The sequence below is a fragment of the Dasypus novemcinctus genome, chromosome 12 (genome assembly GCF_030445035.2).
Source record: "Dasypus novemcinctus isolate mDasNov1 chromosome 12, mDasNov1.1.hap2, whole genome shotgun sequence".
NCBI lineage: Eukaryota > Metazoa > Chordata > Mammalia > Cingulata > Dasypodidae > Dasypus > Dasypus novemcinctus.
Window position 1 is genome coordinate 8530094 of NC_080684.1, and position 23166 is coordinate 8553259.

The following is a 23166-nucleotide window of genomic DNA, read 5'->3' on the forward strand; positions in this document are numbered from 1 at the left end:
CTTCACCTTGAACGGACATCCAGTGAAATATGGAGAACGCACTTCATCTTGACAGGATGTCCCAAGAAGGGTTTTCTGCTACTTGAGTCGTAGACATTCTTGTTGTCATCCATGCGCTTCTCTAGATGGTAATTTGGATTCACATTCTCTCTCTCTCTCTTTACTTCAGGTACCACTGCAGTAGTCTCTGGCACAACAGTTGCATCCGGAAGTTCTAACACAGGTAAATAAATAACCTAGCACAGTCTCCAGTAATAAGATATTCTCCTTCCCATCTCTCCCCGTCCAACACCGCATATTCCCTACCATACTCTGGGGATACCATCAAAAGCTTGGAAGTTTCATGACTTTTCTTAATTTACTTCTCTTCTCATTTCCTTCTTTCATTTAGAGGCCACAACTTCTTCAGAAGATGTTAGAACTACCAACGCTCCAGTTGAAATAGGTGAGCAATAGCAGTCTATAATGAACTTGGGGGGAATGCCACTCTATTTAAATCTCTTCTTGAGCAAAAAATTACCATGATGTTAACACTTTACCCCATGTGAAATCCTTTTATATTTAGAATGCATTGCATAATAGAAATCATATAGTATTGTCACTTACGGCAAGAGAGTTCCTGATATAAATCTTTTAAGTTCATCAGATAAACCCAATGGTTTATTCCAGACCAAACCCTAATTTTAAGTGAAAGGAAATTCATAAACTGATATTCTCCTTTTGTGATTTCACTTACCACTTGGGTAACTGCTAGTACAACCATTATGCCTGGGTGTTCCAACAGAAGAGTACACCAATCTTTTTCCAAGCAAACATACTCTAGATGTAATTCTCTAGATAGGCCCTTTCTTTCTTTTTCTTTTTTTTTTTATGTTTTAAACACTTTATTATCCAGAAAGTGATCAGTAAATTATATTCATAAAACATTTCTCTGTTTTAAAGTATATCCTTGAAACATATTTTAAGTCTTCAAATCCTATGTTCTACTTTGAAATTCCAGTCATTTATCTTAGACAAACCTTTTCTCTGAAATGTCACTTTCTTTGTTTTGCCAGTTAATACCCCAGAATCATTGGAAGTCACCAGTAGCCGGGAAGGTGAGTGATTACTAAAATAGACACAATATTTTTTTCTGGTTTTCTTCTACTGGAGAACCAAGGAGCCAAGTCACTGGAAGTAAATCCCATGACTATAAGAAAATGATTTTCTCAGTAATCATATTTCAGAGAAAGAGATCAATGAGGCAATTGGGATTTTTTCCACTTCCTTATGTCCTGTGAACATGCAGTCATGAGAAAGTATATTGGAAAACATGCCGGGCTCAACATTTGGTGGGAGAAAAGTTTGTTAATTTGGTTTTCCATTGCTCTAAAGAAACAGGAAACCTTGCTAATACCTGTTAGGGAAAAAATGGCTTTCACTGGGACATGGAGATTGAGGATTGCAGGCAGGCAGAAGTTTACTGGGAAGCCCTCCCAGTAGAGGGGGTCTGAAGATTAGACTTTAGCCTGCTTCTGGAAGTGCAGTGTAAATTCTTACAGTAGATCGATAGGCCTGAAAAAGTTTGAGGGGAGGGGCTTAGACTGAGTACAGCCTCTGGTTAATCAGGGGCTGTAAAAGTGAACTCTTCTGCATGGCTTGGGGGCAGTGGGCGAGGAGGTAGGGTGTTCTTGGAATGCAAGGGTCTGGAAGGGATGGGTGCTTATCTGCTCCATTCCCACTGTGATAAGCTTATCCTTGGGGGGAAATGGGCTGTTGCCTATTTACTCAATCACTGATAGCTGATTGGAATGGGGTCACAGCCTTATGACCTCTTAATCTTTGCAACCCTTCTAAGGCGGAAACTAACAGTACCATACTCTTTTTCAAAAGGGTAGAAAAGCTTTTGAGGCTTATCTTGCCCTCTTATTTCAGGTACCACGGGGACAGCCTCTGGCACTACAGTTATTTCTGGAAGTTCCAGTGCAGGTAAGTAACTATTTAGGAAGTGGCTCTAAGTTTCTAAGCCTAGAAAAATAAGCTCCCCTCTCTGGAACTGACCCACTATCATAGCATTAGCCCAGCAGTTACGGCGTTCTTGTTTGCCTCTCCTAAGGGCTACCACGGGAGCTGGGAGGCAAACAAGTGCGCATCACTGGGTCAGAGCTCTTGAGCTTTCGTTTAGGACCCCTCTGTCTTTGCTTCAACTTAGGAGAATGGTGGGGTGTGAATGTAGAAGCCCAGGCAATAGGGCAGAATCTCATGGGGGCGGGGGGGTGCTTTCCCTAGTCTTCTACGGTTGTCTTCTTTCTCTGGGTTTCTGGGGCTCTACCTGAGCCTTGAGGTGAGTTTGGGAAGGTGCCCAGGGAATACTGCTTAAGGAGGGAGTAGTGGCTGAAACACAGCCACCATTCCTCCAACAAGGCGTAAACCCATGAAGCTGCTTCTGCAGAGGGGGTGTCTTTTTCTAGTTCACCAACGTGCTCTCTGTACTGGCTACAGCTCTGACTCAGACTTTGATCTAATTTCCTTTCTCTCCCTGCTGTTGACCTCGAGGATACTATAAGAGGTATGTCTGACAGGAAATGCCCCTCATTTGCCTTTGCAGGAACCACTGTGGTAACGAGCGGAACCACCAGTATCCCAGAGAGTTCCAATCCAGGTAATGGCAGCGACTGACTCCAATGGAGTGGGCACGCTTCACCTTCCTCCCTTTAACACCAAAGTGCTTCAGATAGTTAACGTTCATCTCTGTGGATAAGTCTCAAACTCACAGATATTTTCTCTCACTCTTTTATAACACCTCTTCCCCAAAACTAATAATAGGAAATGAAGTTACAGAAAGTACATGAGCTAAATGTGAGAAAAGCTCTTGACCATAGAGAAGGGGGACCCCTAAGTAAGATATTTTTCAGGGTCATAGGAAAATACTGGTTCACCTCTGAGAGCAAGGGGTTGCTAAGACTGGGACCCCTTAATATGTCAGTGGCGGGGCAGAAGGGGATGGACTAGCTTTAGTAAATGTATTAGCACTCCCAGTGCTTTGAGATGGTTGTTCAACATGGACGAATCTGAGGATGTGCCTTTCTGAAATCAGAAAAGACACATTGCTCCTCTCCTACTTATTTTAGCTACTTCCACGGAAACACCTAAAACAACCACGGCTCCAGGAATTACAGGTAAGTCACATAATAATAAATGAACTTTTGGCTTGATGGCATCTCAGAAGACAAGACAGTGTACCTGAAATTAACCTCTAGCTTCGCCAGTCCCCTGAACTTACCATTTTTATTCCATCTTTAGTAGCCACTGCTTCCCCAAGAAACCTCTGGCACTAAAGTGCAAACAAGTAAACACTGTAAATAAAAAATATTGAGGATCATTGTAGCTTTGATTACACATAAGGAGTTGAGAGTAGGGAAGCAAGGCGTGATGAGAAGGAAACTGGAGAGAGAGGCCGGGGAGACGGTCCTAAATTTCCTTTTGGAACATACTTTGAAGTTCAACTAGAGAGAGTTTTTTCCTCTGGGATTTTTTGAGGTTAGATTTTCAGTAGATCTCCCTTTCTGAAGATTTATTATATACTTTAAGATCTCTAAGAATGGGTTATAAACTGTGCTAGTTCTGTTTTATCCCACCCAAGTAAAATAAAATGACCTCCATGAACTGGAATGAATTGTCTCTTCCACATGAAGCTTTCCTTGGGCATGAGTTGGCGCAATCACATATACATGTACACGTAGACTTGATATGCGTACGTATTATTCTAATAAATAAAATTGCAATTCCATCCTTTCATTCTCCTTCAGAAACCACCGTTGCAGGAACAAGTGATCAAAAAACAGAAAATGAAACAGGTTAGTATGAGAAAAACCTTCTTTGTACTTGTTCATATCATTTTCTTAACACCTTGTATCAGATCCTGTAGCAGACACTAGGGAATAAACCTCAGTAAGGCACAGGCTTTGCCATTTAATGATTTTATCTTCTAGTGGGGAGATCCATAAGGCACTGATAGAAACACTACAGCATGCTCGATGCTAACCTAACAGCATGTACGATTACAGTCCCAGGGGGTGGGGCGAGAGCAGAATGTGAATTAACATTAGTGGGTGATGTTGAGTGAAGGCATCATAGTGGAGATGACTGAGTTTAATATTGGCTGGGGTAGCGAGGGATTTCCTTGAAGAGAAACAGACATGAGATCACAGGGGTGAGTTTAGAAAACACCCAGATGTCGGCCGTGACTGACTGTACAGGGGCCCAGGAGGAAATGCAGCTGGAGAGGTAAGTGGAGGAACGTTCAGCAAGGACCTGGCCTTAGTTTGCCAGAGCTGCTATCACCAATACCACAAACGGGCTTGGCTTAAACAATGGGAATTTATTGGCTCATTGTTTTGAGGCCAAAAGAAGTCCATACTGAAGACACCGGCAAGGCTGGCTTTCTCCCCAGGATCTGCAGCGTTCTGATCCTGGCTTCTAGCAAGCCTCAGGGTTCCCTGGCTTGTATCCCTGCCTCCTGTCTCATGGCGATGTGCTTCTCCCTTCTAGCTTTGGTGACTTCGGGTTCTCTTTATAAGGCCTGAAAGTAATCAGGATCAAGAACCACTTGCTCCATTTGGCCACAGCTTAACTAAAAATAACTTCTTCAAGAGGTCCTCTTTACAATGGGCTCACCCGTGTGCTTGTTGGGGTACATAATTCAGCCTACCTTATACCTTATTTCCAAACTCAGTAAGACTTTATTCTTATAGTAAATGGGCCCTGCTTAAGGATGTTATCAAAGTGTCATATGATCAGATCTTTGTTAGAGCAACTGCTCTGAGAGCAACGTGGTGATTAAGAAACTTTTCTTTATGGTTCTTTTAGAAATCTCCCCAGTGAACAGTCTGTTTCCTCTTGGAATTCTGGTCAGGGAAAATTTTCTGTTTTATTTGTCCATAAAATCACTTCTCTCACTTGTTGTTTGCTTCTGCTAATCTGCAGAGTATTCAGATTAGGGATTAGGCTACCCTCCCACAGTAGAGTTAGAGATATATGGTCTTCCAAATTCTACCGTTTAAACTCATTTCTTATCTATTTTTTCTACCTTTAAATTGTTGCTGTCTACTTTCCTAAACTCATAGAAATTTTTAGTTCCTCTAATTCTGTAGTTGCTAGGCCAGCCTTTTGCTTGGTAGGTAGAATAAAAATATCAATGTGGTTTTTAGCCGTTCTAAAGTAAAATTTGAAAATTATGACTGGATGGCTGGGTTGGCCCAAATATCTGATGTGTGAAGGCTCAAAAAGATATATACATATGTGGATGACCAGTGTAAAGAATTTGCTGTGGGTAGAGGTAGATCAAAATTGAAATATTTCCAGAAGACAAAAAAGAGGATAAAATTTCTTAAAGGATTAAAACTAGCTACTTACTAGGATTTTTTCCCCCCTATATCTGTAAACCATCCTTTTCCCATTTGGTTATCTATTTTACTTTCTATTCATCAGAACTATCTTCTAAGATAATTTTGAAGAGAAGTTTACCTAGATATTTTTTACTTTCTCCTTTTGATTCTCACATAACCATCCATTAAAATTCAAGGTCCATAGAAAGGCACTGTCTAATGGGGGGATTTCAAAGGCCATGACAAATAGAAAGGGAGATATAGAATAGATATGCCTGTTTGTAAGACTAGCAAAGTAGCACAATTATTTTCAGTAATAGAAGAATGTATTCAATGATTACAAAACTGTTCCAATAATTTTAGAAAACTGATATGAGTTTCCTTTCTTCATATATAGGGTGTCCAGCATCACTTCCTCCAGCTCCAGGTGAGAATACCTCCACTTCAGAATCATTCTGCATTAATGGTTCTTCTTATAAATACGATTTCAGAGGCCATGCCAATAATCAGTCACTAGCAATGGAAATGCCGTAGAATTAGAAAATTTGAAGGGGATGAATTTAGTTTTCATTTATGAATAAATCCTGAATAATAATCTGCTTTATCACACACAAATTAATGAAGTCAATCAAACAAATGTATCTTATTTGTTAGACCAAAATCAACTTAGTAGGTACCTATTAAGTGTTTCACATAATTATGTGAGGTCTTAAGAGACATTGGTAAAAGGGAGAAATTTTAGGTTGTAGATATATTAATGGAAACATTTTAAGATATTGTTGCTTAGTAGTGAATAGAGATTTTCAGTGTTTTTTTTGAGGACTGAACTGAAGCAAGGAAAACTCAGTGTAGCCATAGTGCAAAAATTGTAGAGGCATTTATTGTGTTTCTACTATTCTCAAGACAATACAATGTGCTTTACAGAAAGTGGCAAAAATTACTAACAAAATCATTCACTGACCTTTGGAGATAGTGTAAGAAGGTAGATTTTCAAAGAAACTAGACAATTTTCATACAGGGCAGAAAATAAATTTCATAGTAATTATGTATTATGGGGAGAATATATGTTCTATGTCACATACATGTTTCATATATTGTATATTTGGAGTGCCCCTGGGTATGTCAATCCAGAGGTGGAATTTGTGAACAGCATGTAGACTGGTTCAGGGTATATAAAGGAGAGAAGTGAGACAAGGTTGAGAAGGTGGGTTGGAGTTGTCTTATGGGGTTACTGTAAAGCTAGAATAAGGAGTTTGCTTTATTAGACAATAAGGGACCACGAAAAGTCCTTAATCATAGGAGTAATGAGATGAGAAGTAACACTTTAGGAAAATTATTCTGCCTATGGTCTAGAGAATGGATTGGCTCGGGAACAGCTCAGAGTCAGGGTAACCCCTCCAGAAAGCTATTAAAGAGATGCCAGATGAAAGATAATAAGCCTTTGAAGTAATGCTGTAGCAAGCAGAACTAGGAAAGGAAGGGATTAAAATGAGAGCAAAGATTCAGAATTTGACAGTAGATTGGATGCCCAATAACAAAAAGGAAGGAATCAAAATGACTCCCAAGATTTAAGCTTAAGTGATTGAAAAGGTAGGTGGTGAGCCTCTGAATGGGAGTAAGCCTTTCTAGAAGAGAAGGTGGCCTGTGCACATCGAGCGTGAGGCTCCTGTAAATCCTCTATGGCGGTATCTGTTAGGCAGAGGAAGACCTGGGTCCAGAGCTCGTGAGAGTCACCCATTAACGTTACAGTGGACAGTGCATGGGGGGAGGTAAGTGCCAGGCAAAAAGAGAGCGAAAAGGAGAGACTCTACGAAGAACTGCTAATAACGACAGAACGAAACTGCTGTCAACACATATGAGGAAAATCACAAGCAATTCAAGGTGTTTGACTTGAAGGAAGGAGAATATTTAGAAGGTGATAGTCAATTTCAATTATTGCAGAAATCTTGAAAAGACTGAACAAGGGCCCTTGGGTCTGGTAATTATGAAGTCATTGGTGATTTGTAAGATTATGGAGGCAGAAGTCAGATTGCAAAACAGTAAGTGAAATAGAAGTAGTAAGATTTATTTTCCACTGTCAGGGGAAATCAAGGATTACACTTTGCTGGGGATTGTTAAAAAAAAAAAAAAGGGGATATGTATCTACTTGTTAGGGACTGTTTGTGCAGGACAAGGGCGTGCGATTTATCCCCCTGACAGCACCGTCCAATCCTGGATAAGTCTGTGACTCTGAAATCATAGTGCCAATTGCAATATTGCCCACCTGGTGATTACGTATAAATAACAGATGGTTATATTTTTCCCAAGTTTAATTGCCATTTATCATTTTATATTAACAGTTTGCCGTGGTCCACTGGGAGAAGAGAAATCTGTAAGTACCGTGTTCTTCTACTGTAATCCAAACTTGTTCTCATTCCTCTATTAGAACAGAATTCTGAACTTGGTTTGTGTCTTTAGCCTGGAGACGTATGGACTGCCAACTGCTACAGATGTACCTGCACTGATGCAAAGGCTGTGGACTGCAAACCCAAGGAGTGCCCTCCTCCACCCAAATGCGAAACTGGAGAGAAACTTGTAAAATTCAAATCTCAGGACACCTGCTGTGAAGTTGGATTCTGTGGTTTGTATTCATAAGGCATTATCCAAGTTGGATCTGCTTATTGCTTACTTATTCACGTATTCAACAGATACTATGTGAAACACTATCTTAGACAGTTGTGGTACATGAAAAAGAACCAGCATCTGCCCTCTTAAAACTTACTAATGTGGGAGTGGGGAAAACCCAGAATTAGCAGTGATGAGTATAATCAGTGGGCTAAAGAGAGGGGATGGTGTTATGGAAGGAGACGTAATAATTGGTTGATAAATATGATCTCAAATACAATTTGTTTTGTAAATGAAAATGAAAAATATAATGTTACTTTTGGATAAAATAATGTGCTTGTTTTTCAGAACAAAGAACGTGTTTATTTAACGATACTGACTATAAGGTAATTTCATTCTACTTTAAAATATTTTGATCCCTAGAATTACATGAATAAATGAGATGTTTAGCTACTACACTCAGGCTCCTTCAGCTTATAATATGGAAGAATCTTAAATAACGGTGGAGAGGAAATCTGTTCATTTTTTTCCCATATCCATTTCAAAAGGAACGTCAAATGTAACACCATGACTCATTTCAAAGGGGGAAAATATACTTGATCATTAACTACCCAGCAGTATAGCTTCTGAACAAAATTACCCATGGGCCTCGCCAGATGGAGATGACATACTTTGTAACATTCAAATCAATGAATAGAGATAAACTGTAATTATAACCAGAAAGATCAGATGGCCAAACCGTCAGATGTCAAATAAGAAAACCCAGAAGACTAGCACACCATAATGTGGATACAGTGACACAGTGTATTTAGGGATTTGACTGTGACATTTGATTTGGCATTTTGGACAATAATGTAACTTTTCAGAAAAAGTATCAGGAAGTCATAAATGTCAGATGGTTATCAAATTGATGTGTGAACTGGGAATATAAACACAATGTAAATTAAAACGTATGTGGTGTAACGGCTAGGGAAATAAGTAAAATAGAGCCTATGAGAGTTATCATTGGATAGCTCCTTCATCAAACTCAAATTTCCACATGAGTTTCTTAATATTCAGTTCCCAAAAGAAGTATGACTTGAGAAGTTATGGTAGTTTTTAAATACAAAACATGATGATGCTTAAAGAGCAAAGGAAAAGTTTTAACTCTGTTTAGATGCAAAGTAGTTGGGAAAAATAAATTTTCAATTTTTCAGAAAAAAAGTTCATTTGGTGGTTTCAGACCCTGAAATAAATAAATTTCTTAAGCTGTTTGTATTTTGAATATAAACAAATTATAAAGCTACCTAAAGAACTTTAAAATATGGGAACAGAAGCAAAAATACAAAACACCTTGTGAGACTTGCCATTTGTTCTAACATGATAAACTTATTTTGTGCCAGTTTTCCCCACTTCCATTCCTGAAGCTTATATAGTTTAATAATTGGTAAACTGCTCATCATAAAATAATTTGTTCCCAAAAATCCTTGAAAAAATGTAATGTAGTGACTAGGTGAATCTTAATTTGAAGATGGAGAATATTGACACATTCTGTGCTCTCCCTAAGGAGTTTTGATTTATTAATGGAGGTAGATGACTTTCAATCCACCTTTCTGTAGATCTTTTTAATCTACTGGCCAAAAGGGCCTCTGGAAATTCATTAAACATTAAAAGTTTAAAATTCTGTCCTAGTTTTATTATCCACTTCAAAAAGAAATTGAATAATAATTTTTTTCTCCTCTACCTCACTTCAACCCAGATCGGTGCTTCATTTGATGACCCCAAAAACCCATGTGTCTCCTACTCTTGCAAAGAGAATGGCTTTGTTGCAGTGGTCCAGGACTGCCCAAAGCAGACCCCATGTGCAGAGGTAAGTCCCCTTCTTACCCAACGAGTGAGAGTCACATCTCATAGTAAACAAAGAGCCAGCCTACCTTCTTTCTCATTTGGGTCTGGCCAACAGAGATAAATGTCTTGCAGATTCTACAGTTCCTTGCTCAAATTCATTTCATCCAGAGCTGCATGATTCCAGATATATCTGCCTTTTATTGCTGAGTACATTTTTCAAATCAAGCTGATATTTGCAGTTTCTATAAAACTTAAGGTAGTACTATTCTAGAAGTTACTAGAGAAAACAGCTTTGCTTATTTTTAGACAACAACAACAATCAACTTTTGATTTAAATAGTTCAGCATTTTCTAGAAAAATACAAAATCTCTGTAAAATCACATATATGTTTATTATTCATATGCTTCTCTGTGATGTACTCTTTATTTCTAACCTCAAAGACTTAAACTTATGTATTTGTTAATACAAACCTAAGTTCTTTTTTCTTCTTTCTGAAGATATACTTGATAGTATGGCTTAATGGTTTATTTTTATATGCCAATACTGAATTTCAACATTTCTAGAGATCTTACTTTAAGTCATTGATAGATTTTGAGGTTAAAATAATGTATAAAGTAGAGACCCTGCCCATAAGAAGCTTACAGTCTAACAATAATGTCATTAATGTATTTTTCAATTAAAATAAGTGAGGAGTAATTTTTGTTTTACTTTTTGTTCATATTTTTAGAAATAATTTAAATACTGTTTTGTTTCTTTTCCATCTATTGTTGAAAAAAGTTTAAGTATTCAGTCCCATTTTTATTATTAAACGCACTTCATTCTACTCTCCACCCATGCTCAATGGATCTGAAATCTAAATGCTTATCTCTGCCATCTCTCCCCTTTTTGATGCTATTTCAATAAATTAAGAAATATGATATTATGTATTTCAGAAGTTCTGAAAAGTGTCCTTGTCCTTTTTCTTTTATCTGTGCAGGATGAAAGAGTCTATGATTCAAAAGGATGTTGCTATACCTGTAAGTAAAATGAGGTTTCACCTGTAGAGGAAATGCAACTATTGAAAAATGATGTATTGTTTCTTTAAAACAAACAAAATGACAAATCATAAATAGAAAGTCTCCTGTGTTTTAACCTCTATGCATAGACTAGCAATTGATATGTGTCCCTAATGTATTATAGTCACTTAGTTATGCTGATTGCAGCATTGTTCCCTGTAAACACTCATCTGTTTACAAGGAAGATTTAATTTTCGTGGGCTTAAGCTTGCTTTCCTAACATCAGAAAGTTACATTGCAAATTGATGTATTAGATCAGAAGAATGTTTAGCCATAAGAAATGGATGTCAAAAACAATCAGTCCCAGGGGAGTGGATGAAGCTCAGTGGTTGAGTGCCTGCTTCCCATGTGCAAGGACCTGAGTTCAAATCCTGACATCTCCTGAAACAAAGGAACAAAACAAAAACTCAGTCAACCCCCTTCCATATTCCTGTTTCTCCCTCTCTCTCCCCCCTTCTGCCTCCTCCTCCCATTCCTCTCCTCCTTTTTCTTCTTTCCTCCCTTTTCTTCTTCTTAGTGATTATAGCAGTCTAAAAAGAAGCTATTTATCTAAGGATTAACCAGGTGCCTTGTGCTGTGCACTGAGATATTTAATGCCGTCAGTAACATTGTGAAGTACTTGCTATTACTAACCTCCGTATTATGGTTAAGGAAATTGAGGCTTAGCAACTGTTTAGGTTAAATCTCATTTCTGACTCTGTTATCCATTTTTTTTTTTCTAGGTAAGAATCAGTGCAGACCTTCACCTGTGAATGTGACCGTGAAGTTTAAAGGTTGCAAGAAACGACTTGAGATGGCCAGATGCATAGGGGAATGCAAAAAGTCCGTCAAGTGAGTATTGTTTGAATATGCACGGTGCTTCGTCCTGACACTGTGGAGGAAATGAAGCCTTTACGACTTTACCTGGGGAAAATGTTACATGAGAGCAATACTCTTTTATAATTAGGACCTAATGAAACACATATCTGAAAATTAAGATCTGAGCAGTGAAATAAACATTTAAAATCATAATGGATAATTATGAGGGAGCTTCCTAAAAATGTCTAACACAACACATTTGTGGCAAATATATTCACTTCCATGGGGTGATTACAGAGTATAAGCAAGGAACTGACGTTTCTCTAATTGTGTTCTTAAACTGTCGCTTGAATTCTAGACCTAACATTTCGTTCTCTTTTATATACACTTTCACATATAGACTAATACTATACACAACAATAGTTTGGTTTCACATTGTGTATTTAAAAATCGGATTTAACTTTTAGATTTTTTTGCACCGTGACGTTCTAGGAGATTAGAAATTTCATTTTGAAGTTTTTTTCTTATTTGTCTTACAGACCAATTATTGGTGATACATATCAGTAGTTTACAGTGAGAGGGGCAAATGCAGAGTCTAGGAAAAGAATAAGTTGATTTGAAGACTTGCCTGGTCATTTAGACAACTTAGACTTTGAAGGTTAATGCCAACTTATTTCAGGCATTCCAAAAATTTATGACCGAATTTTATTTTCTTTTAGGTACAATTATGATACCTTCCATTTGGAAAATCCATGTGTTTGCTGCATAGAAGAAATCTCTGAGTTCAGAGAAATAGTTCTCGAGTGCCCTGGCGGGGCTAGTCTTCCTTACAAATATAAGCACACGACGTCCTGCTATTGCTCAGACCTGTGCCAACAATCTATGTCCCAAATCGCCACTTAAAAAGTTCACCTTACCGCTCTGGTTGTAAATTCAGGCCAGATATTTATTTTATAAGGGGGCAAAAATAATCATTTAATAGTGAGAATAAGCATTGTATCTCGCTCAAGAAGTGAAATTATGTATGAGGCATTTCATTCTCTTGTTTGCTGGCTCTGAAAAATAAACACAACTTTGCAAGCAATTAGTGAGTATGGTATTTATTTTGTGCACTAATGATGTTCTGCAAGGCAAGGAATGTTCTATAGGTACCACACATTCAGCAAGACCAAAACTAAACTAAATATTATTCTCCTCCAAACTCACACCTCCACTTGCATTTTATATGCCAGCGGATTGGTTAGCTACAAGGGGAAGTTGAGTTTGATCAACATTATGACTGTCACCTTTTGTACATTCTACCATTTTGCTAACTCACACATATATCCTTCTTCCCATACATGTTTCCAAATGTGTACCATAGAACATTGTTTATATATGTAAAATATATGCAAATATTAGCACTCTTATTTCCTTCCTGATGACAAACCCAATTCATCATAACCCATTTATGTACTACTCTTCAGTTTTACCATCCTTGGAATGATTAAATTTAACCATGATCTAAATACTATATGTCCAGTGGAGAGGGCGTGGGGGGCAGGAAGGGAGAAAATTGGTGTATTAGTAATTGTCAGCATGAGGTGAATAATAGGTGGAGATTATAGATTTCATTTCTACAGTTGATCCTGAGGCCTTTGAATTTTTCACGTCTCCAGATTTCCCTTCCTCTCTACCCATACCAGAGTTAGAGAGTGTCAAAATTCTGAGGGGTATGAGCCCTTGAAAATCCAAATGGATGTAGTCATGGGAGGTTTTCAGTTAATTTTTTACTCCAAGGAATGGCAGTACAAGGAGTCAACCATATATGTATATTTACCTATAGCCCCTATTATGTAGTAGCAACTCTATTTTCCCTTGATAGTCAGAACTGATCAACTCAGATAATATAATGACAGATTTTTCTACTTAGAAAAGCTGCCCTAGAAGCACGATGGATCCAAGAATGGATAGCTGGGAGTTTCAGCATATGGGAGAGAGAATATAAATGTTGATTTTTGGCTCATATAAATATTATATCCTGCAATGAGCTCCCCAACCTCACAAGGTAGTACCCCTCAGCTGATGCTAGAGCTGAGTTCTCATCAGGCCAATCTTTGAGGTCTACTCTCTGTGAAAAACAGGGAGTGATAAAATCAGTAGATGGCTTTCTTTTTCACTTTGAAGTAAGTTCTTTCATTGGAAGCAATGTTGCTCAGCATTTCACGGCAATTGATAAAGTACAATAAGCCCGTGGACAGCAGTAGTTGATGAGGGACATTAGACATAAAACGAAAACCCAAGTCAAGAACTGGCTATCTTAGAGAAAACAAATACCATCTTCTCACCAGAGAAAGATTGCTGTCTGGCACCTCGTAATGGTGCCAAGAAGTTAGATCGCTCTATGACTGGCCGAGTGCCGTTCAGACTTACCGTAGAAGACAAAATTAGGATGTTGGCCTATATATGACCTCCAGCCCTGATTGCCCCTTACTCAAGAACCTCATTATCAGTTACTGTGCAGACTGGGAGAGCAGACTTGCTGACAACTACAAACTGTGACAACCGCAGTTAACGCACACTGTTTATTACCTGCTTCTCTCATGAGAAAACTCCTGGTGGGAAACTGCTGATAAGCATCCGCTTACCTGTGTTGACACTCTGAATCTATTCTGGGTGTCACAAAATATTTCCCTAACCTCCCTGTTGTCATCCTCCAATTCTGCTCCTTTAAAGTCCTTGGCTATTCATCCAAACAACTGATACTTTTCAGGAATCAGTACAAACTCTGACTTCAGGCCAACCTCTTACCAAATGAGAATTTTCTCTTCTCCAGTCATTTTTCACGGTAGCCCTTGAGATATACTGTATTGACACACAGCTCACTTGTCACTGATACTAGGGCCATAGGTAATTCAGGCTTGAGTCTTTTTAACCTGTGTCAGCTGATCATAAGTAAGCCCTTTTCCCAAGAAAAAGACATAAATTGAGCTAAAGGTGGCAGCAGATGGGAGGTAGCAGGTCACCGGGCATGGATAAACCACCTCATGCATCTGATTTGTGTCTTTGAGACCTGAATGGACCCCATTCTGTATATATGACTTCTGATTGATGATGATTTACTATATATTTTCAAGGCTAGATAGGCTGACTAATGCCCAACCCAGGATGAGGTACCTTAGTACCTGATAATACAATATTACCAGATATCAGTAATGTGCTAGTATTTGCTAAAGAGAGAAAAGTTCTCCAGAAGATGTACAAACTTGCTTCCAAACCGCAGAGGCTGTTATTGCTATGACCATATTAGAACTTGTCATTGCCCTCATTAAGTTTTATCTTTCTGCTACAGTTTCTTACAGAACCCTTTGGATTAGTGCAGATCATAAGAGTTAAAAATAAGGGCAGTTTTTACTGAAGCCACGATAATCTGAACTGACACTTTTTATTCAAAGCCTCTGAAGTTGAAAGTTCTTAGGTCTTCTGGTGAATGATACATACATCCACATAGGATTTAAGGACTGTCTATATAATATATACATATATATATATAAGAATATATATTATAATCTTCTGGAGAACTTTGGAAAAATACATATTAACAAACCTCATTCTCAAAGATTCCACTTCAGTAGATCAGAAAGCAGGCAGCCAAATGAATAACTGCAAAGTTCCAGGGCCCATATTTTCCATCTCAGTAACAGAACATCTGGAAGAGCCCCTGCAATGTGTGTCATCACCAGAGTAAGCTTATTATAGGACCCAGATCCTCTTATAGAAATAAAGGATCTATTTCCCCAGCTGCAGATGGTTTTGCCAGAAGATTGTCCTCAGCTGTCAGTGCCCCTTTTGGGGGATTACCTCCTTGGAAAAGAGCCACATTCCCTAAAATCATATCCCCTTTTCTGGGAAAAGGGCAGCATCAAATGAGTGACAGGGGTCGAATAAATACTCATCTCTCTCTTAGCCTCAGTCTTTGGAAATTTCTACTGGATTGGCTAAGACCTCCAATGAGGATGCATAATGCCTTGCATTCTCCCTATACCCATCTTGCTTCCTCCTCTCCCACCAATTTTGATTGCAAAAATATTCCCTAATATACCTGCTGCATGTTAAACCTCCATCTCAGCGTGTGTTTCCTAGGGAAATTCTCAGTGTTGCTTATGGAAATGTAATATCTTTCTCTAGGGCCCAACAGTTGTTTGTAGATTACAAGTCAGATAATGGGATGGGAAAGAATGCAGAAATTAGCCTCATTGTGTAGTTTTGAAGTGAGCTAAATCCTCCCCTATCACCCTTATTATTCATTTCCTTCCCCCACCCACTTAACTCAAAAAAAAGAGAGATAGTTTCCTCTATGTCAATGATACCGTTTTTATTGCCTCTGGTGGAGGACTGTGGGAAGATGGCGGAGTAGGGAGCTCCAGGACTCAGTCCTCCCACCAGAACAACTATTAAAGAGGCAGGAACTGCCTGTAAAACTATTCTGAAACTCCAGAGGCCAGAAGAACACTGTACAATATACAGTGAAGAGTGGTGGGAGAAAAAGGCTGATAAGTCACGGTAAAGACCAGTAAAGTGCTTTCTCTCTATGGTAGTACCAGTAACCGTGCCCCGCTTTTGCAGCACTCAGCCGTGGAGTCCAGCCCTGGCTAACTCACTGGTGAGAGAACGGGACGTAAAAACCCTCTTCCCCAAGACAGGGGTGGGCAGGGACAGCCACTGATGAAGGCTTTTGCTTAGCCACCTTGGATGCCTGGTGGCCTGGCTCTGCCCTGACAAAGTCCAGGGTGGAAGAGAAGTAAAGACGCTACGCTTCCTTGGGGGTGCAGGGGACAGCTGGTCGAAGGGCTGCATTTGCTGGGCCAGCCAAGAAAACTCTGTTTCGGGGAGCTGTGGGAGGGGTTCTTGGCCGCCACCCTGGCCCCTTCCCTAGGGTGCTCTGGAGCAGATATATACTTTATGATAACCCTTTGTGGGTTCCCTGCCTGTTTTGGCTGGGAAAGACTGAGTTGGGAGAGTCCTCTTCAGTGTGCCCTTTGTCCCAGAATTTTCCCTCCAGGCAAAAGCAGTTTAAGATTACAAAAGGAGTGAAAGAAACTATAGAGGCAGACAATGTGGGACAAAGGCTTGCTGGTGGCTCCCAACAAGTAGGAGAGGGGGGACTGTCTGCTCAGAAACAGAAGGGACCATCAAATTCCTGTAGAACTACTAACAAGCAAAATCCCAGGACAAGACACAGGCCCAGGAAGAGAGGAAACCCCTTCGCACTGCAGTAACCCGAGGCAGACCTTCCTGAAAAGAGGGCTGAGGCTGAACAAAATCTCTGTCTTATAGCCAGCTGGTTACCAAACCAAGAAACAGACACCTTGGGAATAAGTCTCAGAGTTAACATTTTAAAATATTAAAATGTACAACGTGCAAGAAAAGAATACAAGAAAAAGAAACAGGAAATGATGGTCCATCCAGAGGAAGAGGATAAAAAATCCAGAAAACACCAGTGAAGAAGAGCAGAATGTGGGCATACCAAACAAAGCCTTTAAAAAAATTATGTTAAAAATCCTCAAGGAGATCAAGAAAAAAACAGAAAGAACTAAAGGATATTAGGAAAATAATGGATGATCAGTATAAGAATATAAGTAAGGAGACAGACATTTTAGAAAGGAACCAAACAGAAGTACTGGAATTGAAGACCACAGTAACTAAAATGAAAAATTCCCAGGACGGTTTCAAGAGCAGATTGGAGCTGGTAGAAGAAATAATCAGCAAACATAAAGACAAGACATTTGAAATGAGTCAGGCCAAGGAGCAGAGAAAAAGAAGAATTGAAAATAGCCTAAGATACCTTTTTGACTCCATCCAGTATACCAATATACCATGATAGGAATCTCAGAAAGAAAAGGAGAAAGGGGCAGAATGAATATTAAAAAAATAATGACAGAGAACTTCTCAAACCTAGCAAAAGATATGAAAATGCATATCCAGGAAGTCCAGAGAACACCAAACAGAATAAACATGAAGAAGCATGCACCCGGTCATATAATAATCACAGTATGGAATGCAAAGGACAAGGAAAGTTTCTGAAAGCTGCAGGAGAAAAGCAATGTATTATATACAAAGGAGTCCCAATTAGATTGAGTGCTGATTTTTCACTAGAAACCAAGGAGGCAAGAAGGCAATGGGTTGAGATACTTAAAGTGCTAAAAGAAAACAACTGCCACCCAAGAATTTTATATCTGGCAAGACTTTCTCTCAAAAATTAGGGAGAGGGAAGTGGATTTGGCTCAACTGATAGAGCATCCGCCTACCACATGGGAGGGCCAGGGTTCAGACCCAGGGCCCCCTAACCTGTGTGCCGAGCTGGCCCACACGCAGCGTTGATGCGTGCAAGGAGTGCCATGCTATACAGTTCTGTAGGTCAATATGGTCAAATAAACAAAAGTTAATGTAGTTCCATGTGATATTTAAGCCAATACTTGTATACTGGAGAGATTTATTTCCCTATCAGTTGTTTTAGAAATTTTTGGAGAAAAACCTAAAGTACTGTTGTGCACAGGAAGTCCTTAGTAAATATTTTTTAACCTTAACTTTAGCTCCATTTCCTTGTAAGTAATTATTTGCCAGAAGTTCCAATAAAAAGAAATACCATATGTTGAGACTCAGGCAAAGTGGCAGCAGATGTGAGAAAGGAGAGTAAGAAATGGGGCCAAGATTGCAATTCCAGGAATATCCAGCTGTGAATCAGGGAACATTGAGGATCTGACAAGTGGGAGGATTGAATTAGGAGCCAAAGTTAGAATGCAAGAGGTCAGGATTCCTCTCTGATCCATCACTAGTCTTTAAAAAGCCTCCAGACTTTGAGTCTGGTTTAGAGATTACTGTAATAAAAAATAAGCAAAATATAAAAGGAGAGGAAAGAGGAGGAAATTTATACCAGAGTTCACATCTGAGCTATTTGTCTACCTCCCCAGAAGGAACAATAGATTTTATAGCTCCATCTAATTCAAAATTGTACAAGACATGAGAAGATACAAACTTTATCCTAGTTCAGGATTATGAGAGCAATTTGTCACCAGATTATTAGAGTTCACTTTCATACCACCTCTGAGAAGAAATAGCCTAAAAAATGTATATTTAAAGCAAATATTATGAAGAAAATTATGTGTATAAACTGCCTGATTTACATGTTGTTCTGAGAGTTTAACAGGAATAAATGCATGTAAAGAAAGGAGGTGAACGTTCATTCTATCATGCCTCATCATAACTACTATTCATTCCTTCGTTCAACAAATTTTAACTGAGTACCTATTATGTGTCATGATCTAAACAGAGAGTGGTAAGTAAATGAAATAGACAGGGTACCTACACCCACAAATGACTATAAGATAAAATTATAGAAGAAATAAAGAGTAAATCTACGTTAAATATGATACAAGGAAAGACCTCTCTATGGAGATGTTTGAGATGCGGCCTGAAAGATGAAAAAGAACAGGCCATGCTAAGGGTAGTGGAAAGTGTGTAAGAGGAAGAGAAAGCACATAAGAGAAATCCTCATGTATCAAGAGGCTTAGTTTCTTTATGGAACAGGAAAATGGCCCATGTGTCTCCATTTAACAAGGCACAGAGTGCCGTAAGGTGAGGCAAGAGAGTAGGCAGTTGTTAAACATTTAAGGTGAGTTTTAAACAGGGAGTAGCATGGTTTTATTTTTTTTTTGTCTGTTTGTTTGTTTTAAGAACTTGGCTACTACTAGCTTTCTTGCAAAAGCTTGGGAAAAATAGTAAAAGCAACAGCATCTGGGAAGCGGATTTGGCTCAATGGATATAGCGTCCATCTACCACATGGGAGGTCCAAGGTTCAAACCCCGGGCCTCTTGACCCATTTGGAGCTGGCCCATGCGCAGTGCTGATGCGTGCAAGGAGTGCCGTGCCATGCAGGGGTGTCCCCCGCATAGGGGAACCCCATGCGCAAGGAGTGCGCCCCATAAGGAGAGTTGCCCAGGGCAAAATAAAGTGCAGCCTGCCCAGGAGTGGCACTGCACACATGGAGAGCTGACAGAGCAAGATGATGCAACAAAAAGAGACACAGGTTCCTGGTGCCACTGACAAGAATGCAAGCAGACACAGAAGAACACACAGAGAATGGACACAGAGAGCAGACACCTGGGGGTGAGGGTGGGGAGAGAAAGAAAAAAACAACAAGCAGCATCTGATTGCTAAAAAATCTCACATTTATGAATTACATTTCCACGGGGAAGGAAGTTATGTCAGATGCAGCCTTTGGCTGGGAGAGGTCTACACACTCCATGAAGTGCTCCTGAACTCAGATTGAATTTACAACTGAAACATTGTTGCTTGCGGCTAAACATGAAAACCCAAGAATTACTCAGATGTGTTTTTCTTCTCTAAATTCATACCTTGCCTTCAGCTGATGGCTTGGTTATGCTTCCATCCGTCATATTCCGGCTGAGTTATGATCTCTGTCTTGGAGACATATGGAGTAAAGGCAGCAGAGCCCTCCTCTCTAAGAATAAAGCATTGTGAATGCTGTTTATGAGTAAAACCAAAATATCTTCTATTTCCCTAGGCCTATATTTATTTAAATTCTTTTACTGTCTGGCCTGGACTGAATTATAATCCAAACATACTGACAAAGACTGTTTAATACCTTATATTGACTAGCAGGTTAATAATTCATTTTCTAAATTGGGTTAATTTGGAAAAGGGGGCACTATCTGCAAAATAAAAGAAATTAAAATAATCAAGGCTCAGAAACATTTTGTTAAGGAGGCTGGATTTTGAACATAATAATAATATAACCTTCAGGGTGAAGACAAAGTAGGATTCAAGTTCATCCCAGATCTAAATCTTGAGTGACTAATAAGCAAATTCAGTGATCTATACATGATGGAAAAATTCATGCTCTCCTACAAATTATCCAACACTTCCCAGTGCTTTTACTTACATTTACATAGTTTCGACTCTTTAGTGGAAAGATTTAAAATAATTAAGATCGAGTATGAGCAAACAGGTCCATCATTTATGACAATTAGTTCTGTACAATGATCAAAAACCAGTAAACATACATTTGTAAGACTTTAGAAACTATTTTATCTACTGCTTGGACAACCTAACGAATTCTCTTGAGCAAAGACTTTGGCAGGTTAATTTATTTCCCATTGACCCAGCAACTAATGTATGCAATACCACTGAAACCTTTGTCCATTGCCATGGCAGGGCTAAGGAAGAGGGATCCCCTGTGGTTTGTACCTTCAGAACATTTCCAACGTTCTCTGAATATTTGACATGCATTTCTGCAGAGGTCTTCTCTCTTGCTACCAGAAACCTCTTTTGTTTAATTAAGAACTAACAAAATTTAGACACTAATAGTAAATTAGCAAGCACCAGGAGTAATTTATAGTCTATAGTCAAGTTTAGCCATGATAGCAGTAGAGGGAAAAAGGTCTCTCTGAAAACCAAAGTTGGCATTTTAATGAGTGGAATTAGCAGGTAGTTCTCATAAACTAGACACAAATAATTGAAGCATTAGTGTAAGATACAAATGATGTCATCTCACACTTTCAGTGTTATCTTTTACACCTTCTAGTTTTCTTTCAAGTGCAAGTTAATTGACCTACTTCTTTTAGTGTCTGCCATTTCAGGAGGAGATACTTCATCCTACATATGCTTCTTTAGTCACAGTATGGGAAGGATTAAACCAATTGTTAGAGAAAAGGGAGTGCTCAGTGGGACATGGAGACTGATGATTGCAGGCAGAAAGTCTACTGGGAAGCTCTCCCAATGGGGAGGGTCTGATGAATAGACTTCAGTCCGCCCCTGGAAAGGGGGGTTTGAATTTATACAGTACATTCCTAGGTGGGGAAACGATAGTGGGAGGGGGTTGAGGGTTTGAGTAAAGTGCAGGGGCCAATAGGAAGTCCTAGAGGTGAAAATTCTCCCTTGTATGGCCAGAGGGTAGTGGGTTAGGGAGTTAAGTTTTCTTGGAATGCTGGAGGAGCAAGTGGCACTTTGATCTGGAGAAGGTGAAGGTCTCTACCTTACTTTACTCCTGTTTCCATATGGTTTCTTTGTTCAGCCTTTGGGGAAGTGCCATGCTTTTAGGCATGTAGACTTAAGGGGGGGCTGTCTTTCCTCAATGCCTGTCAGGGGAACTGAGTCACAACTTGTTAATTATTGCAAACCTAGTGAGGCGGAACCTCTAACACCATACTCTCTTCTTTAATCTTTTTCTACCTACTTCCTACTTTGAATATTTAAGCATTCCTTGTTCTAAATAATCACAGTGAAGGGCTTGCATTTTCTTGCACAAGTTGTTCTCTTGTCTCTGTATCATCATTTATCCTTTTTTCTTCCTACTTTGTCTATGAGATAAATACCAACACACCTATCATTTTCTGCATGCTCACAAGCCCTTCTTAGGCATGTGCATAAACTCTGAAAAAGAAAAATCCTATATATCATGAGGGCCAGCTCCTTCCTGGTCACAGCTGACAGGACCAGCTGACTGGATGGATTAATCAGATTCTCTTCGCCAGGAATTTGGATCTGGAATACTGAGGGACTACACAAAAATAGCCTCAGACGGTACAAAGACGAAAACTGCACTCGACACGGGAATGGAAAGATCATATATAGACATATATGTTACAAAAGGTCATATAAATAATTGGTACCAGCAAACCAAACCCTCATACAAACTGAAATTACGGGAAAGCAGAAACTAAGAGTATTGAAGAGAAGTAAAAAGATTATAAAGAAGCAGAATTGAGAGACCATATTGCCCTAGAGACAGAGAGTAAATAATTAAATTTGCCATCCTCACAAGATCAAGCTGTTTCATTTTGCAGAGAGAGACTGATTTCCTTCACGATTTTTATTAAATTCCTTTTTAACTTGAGCTATTTGGCGTGGGTTTCTATACTTTACGATAGAAAGTTTTGATTAGAACATTCTACATTCATCTCATTGGCATCCCTCCAGTTGCCCAGTCATCTCCTCCCACAACCCCTATCTTTTCCTTCCCTCCTCCAGTGGAACAACCTCTCTGTGATCATACTCCTTACATAGCCTGTGCATGCTTCCTTCATAAGCCCCATACCTACTTGCTGAATAGATTGTTACATGCCTGTTTTCCTCCTGTTAGATGGTAAATTTCTTAAGAATAAAATTTTTAAAAAGGTATTTCTCTCTTCAGCACCTACCATGGTGCCAAGCACATAACTGTGTGCTTAATAAGTGATTATTAGAAAGATTATTGAAAGTGAAAGAATGAATGGGTGAAGGAATAAAATCAATAAAAAATCTTACCTTAAAGTTATTGTATTAGGGTTTTCTAGGGAAACAAAACTGACAGGAGATACCTATAAATAGTCTAAGATTTTATAAAATAATCTCACACAGCTGTGAAGATGCACGAATCCAAATTCTGTAGGGATTCAATGAAGGTCCTCAGTAAGTTCCCCCGGAGACGTTGACTGCGAAAGAGACGGGAATTCTCTTTCTGAATGCTGAAGCCGCTT

The 23166-nt window shown here is 39.1% G+C and overlaps 1 protein-coding gene across 14 annotated transcripts in view; it reads left to right on the forward strand.

The window, feature by feature from the left end:
* Window positions 1-12734, forward strand: part of LOC131280552 (mucin-19) — a 129653-nt gene extending 116919 nt beyond the window's left edge. For all 14 annotated transcript variants that reach the window (XM_071218763.1, XM_071218770.1, XM_071218766.1 and 11 more), the window contains 15 exons: window positions 170-223; window positions 392-445; window positions 1056-1097; window positions 1915-1968; window positions 2588-2641; window positions 3111-3158; window positions 3789-3836; window positions 5764-5793; window positions 7706-7737; window positions 7824-7986; window positions 8319-8356; window positions 9709-9819; window positions 10774-10813; window positions 11575-11683; window positions 12370-12734. In XM_071218763.1, coding sequence (XP_071074864.1) covers window positions 170-223; window positions 392-445; window positions 1056-1097; window positions 1915-1968; window positions 2588-2641; window positions 3111-3158; window positions 3789-3836; window positions 5764-5793; window positions 7706-7737; window positions 7824-7986; window positions 8319-8356; window positions 9709-9819; window positions 10774-10813; window positions 11575-11683; window positions 12370-12553 — 1061 coding nt within the window. In that variant the 3' untranslated portion in view covers window positions 12554-12734. The remainder of the gene's footprint in view (window positions 1-169; window positions 224-391; window positions 446-1055; window positions 1098-1914; window positions 1969-2587; window positions 2642-3110; window positions 3159-3788; window positions 3837-5763; window positions 5794-7705; window positions 7738-7823; window positions 7987-8318; window positions 8357-9708; window positions 9820-10773; window positions 10814-11574; window positions 11684-12369) is intronic.
* The last annotated feature ends 10432 nt before the right edge of the window (window positions 12735-23166 follow it).